The sequence below is a fragment of the Volvox carteri genome (assembly GCF_000143455.1).
Source record: "Volvox carteri f. nagariensis unplaced genomic scaffold VOLCAscaffold_75, whole genome shotgun sequence".
Taxonomy (NCBI): domain Eukaryota; kingdom Viridiplantae; phylum Chlorophyta; class Chlorophyceae; order Chlamydomonadales; family Volvocaceae; genus Volvox; species Volvox carteri.
Window position 1 is genome coordinate 21,857 of NW_003307618.1, and position 2,781 is coordinate 24,637.

Below are 2,781 nucleotides of genomic sequence, written 5' to 3' on the forward strand. Positions count from 1 at the left end.
GTCGTCGATGGCAGTGGTAGCAGTTCACGTGTTGTCCTAGACTCTGGCTCACCTTACCACCTCACGGGTGACCGTTCCTTGATGCACAATTACATCCCTGTCGGCGCGCCTCAGCAGATCAAGTTGGGAAACAATCAGCTAGCCGACGTCATGGGAACAGGGCAGTTGCTCCTAGGACGCACGATGGAGAATCCGTCTGGCTGCGCAATGTGCTACATGTCCCCAGCTCGGGACTCACACTCATGTCTGTCGACCTTCTCGTGACGCGCGGCTGCTCGGTCACGTTCGCACAGACAAGACGGGCCGCCGGTTCTCGCGTGTAGGCCTCCCGCACAGCAGCTTGTCTATCACCGCATGGAGCGAGTGCGGGCATTACGTCATGGATGTGGACCTGCTGGCGCCGACCAAACGCGCCGTCAACGCGCTCGGCGCCGCGGGAGACAGAGCCGGCGGAGGTGGCGACGCTGGCGGAAGTGCCGCCGACGCCCCCAGCACCCGCGATGGCAGCACAACCAGCAGTGGCGCCGGCGGAGACCAGCCGAACAACAGCAGCAACGGCCAAGGGCAACTAGGCGCCACTGAGTGCTCAGTCGCCGAACTCACAGCAGCACAGCACCTGCACCGCCAGTTCGGCCACCTCGGTTAGCGGGCGCTGGAGGAGCTCATCACCAAGCAGCTGGTGCATGGACCACGGGTCATTCCAGCGGTGCTGCATCAGGCGGCCGACGGCGTCTGTGAAGCCTGCGTCACCGTGAAGACCACAGCTACAGCCCACGTCAGCCGCGGCAACCGACCTCAGCATGCACTGGAGGTCGTGCACTCTGACCTGTGCGGGCCCATGCCGACCACGGGCCGAGGTGGGGCACGTTACTTGCTAACACTGCTGGATGGTGCCTCCGGTTTGTCTGCCGTTCGCACGCTGGTTAGCCAAAACCAAGTGGGCAAAGTGCTGCAGGACATGGTGACGCAGCTGGAGGCTCGCCACCCGAACCATGCATGGGTATGCACACTTCATAGTGATAACGGTGGTGAGTATGTCGCCGAGCAACTGGAGCAGTGGCTACACCAGCGCGGCACTGCGCACACCCACTCGGCGCTGTACACCCCGGAGCAGAACGGAGCAGCGGAGCAGCTCAATCGCACGCTCCTCGACCGTGTGCGGGCTATGCCGTACGATGCCGCCCTCTCGGACAGCTATTGGCCGGAGGCTTTGCTCTACACCAACCTCCTGCGCAATGTGGCTCCCTCTCAGGGCCGGGAGGCCACGCCGTGGGCAGCTTATCATGGTGTCACCCCCGACGTCAGCCACCTGCACACCTTTGGCTGCCTGGCCTACGTCTGCATCCCAGCCAGCCAGCAGGATAAGCTCGGTCCCCACGCTAAGGCGGGAACCTACCTTGGACCGGAGCGCAACACGGCCGCCCACCGCGTCCTTGTTGATGGCAAGGTGACTGTTAGCAGCGACGTCACCTTCGATGACGAGCACCGTGGCCCGGCATCTCAACGGGCGGGCACCCCCTTCAGCACCAGCCCCACCCGTCCTGGCGGCAGCGACCCTGGCGGCGGCTCAACACAGCCTGCCACACCGCCAACTCAAGTGGATGCCCCGCCCCCAGTGAACCCAGCACCCCCCCTCCACCCTGACACTCGCAGTCAACAGCAACCGCTGCACCCGCCGCTGGCCCCGGTCAGCCTGGCCAACAACAGCAGCGGCGGCGACGAAGATTTGGGTAGTCCACCGCTGCTTAACAAAGCGTCGGGTAGCACCGATCACGCTGAGTTTAACGTGCCTGACGGCAGTGCCAACGGTGGACACAATAGTGCTGCACAGGAGCTTAACATGCCCGACGGCAGTGTGGACGGCGGAGGCAACAGCGCGGTGCAGGAGCCGCGCAATTATGAGGAAACGGTGGCGAGTCCGCAAGCTGACAAGTGGAAGAGTTCAATGGATGACGAGATCCTGTCGCAGCTCTCCAACAAAACATGGGAGTCGGGCACACCACCGCCCAGTGCACGCATCCTGGACTGCCGCTGGGTTTACAAGATCAAACAGGAGCCAGGCAGTGAGGTACGCTATAAGTCGCGTTTGGTGGTGAAGGGATTTGAACAGCGCGCGGGCATAGACTACGGAGAGCTGTTTGCACCCACCACGCGTGCAGCCCCCCTGCGGGCACTTCTAGCTGTGGCAGCGGCCAGGGGTATGACGGTCCATCAGATGGACGTCAAAACGGCTTTCTTAAAAGGCGACCTAGCAGAGGAGCTGTGGAGGCGACAGCCACCAGGTTACAGCAACGGCGACCCGACGCAGGCGTGCCAGCTGTTAAAGTCCGTCTACGGCCTCAAGCAAGCCCCATGCTGCTGGTACGAGAAACTGGCGGCGGAGTTGGGCAAGCTAGGCTATGAGCCGTCTATGTCCGACCCCGCACTATTCGTCAAGCGCGGGTCCGACGGCTCAATTTATGTGCTCGTGCACGTTGACGACATGCTGGTGGCGGCACACAACCTGCAATTGGTCGCGGCCACCAAGGCGGCCATAGCTGGTTGCTTCGCAGTACGAGACCTTGGAGAGGCGCGCTACTACCTCGGCATGGACATCATCCAGGACCGCCGCAAACGCAGCATCATGCTTACGCAGCACAGTGCTGGGCATCACTTAGATCGCCAGAGGAGGAGTGCTGAGGGCTTTGAGGATCGGCCTCAGTTCATTCCTTTTTTCCAAACGCCAAAATGGCCTGTTTATTACTTTTAAGGAATATATTACTTTAAAAAAAGACACTGAGC

At 61.6% G+C, this 2,781-nt stretch overlaps 1 protein-coding gene across 1 annotated transcript in view; it reads left to right on the forward strand.

The window, feature by feature from the left end:
• The window catches only part of VOLCADRAFT_98649 (uncharacterized protein), a gene marked incomplete at both ends in the record, with an annotated part of 9,421 nt that overhangs the window by 948 nt on the left and 5,692 nt on the right, over positions 1–2,781 (forward strand). Inside the window, one exon of the mRNA XM_002957513.1 lies at positions 361–473. Coding sequence (XP_002957559.1) covers positions 361–473 — 113 coding nt within the window. The remainder of the gene's footprint in view (positions 1–360; positions 474–2,781) is intronic.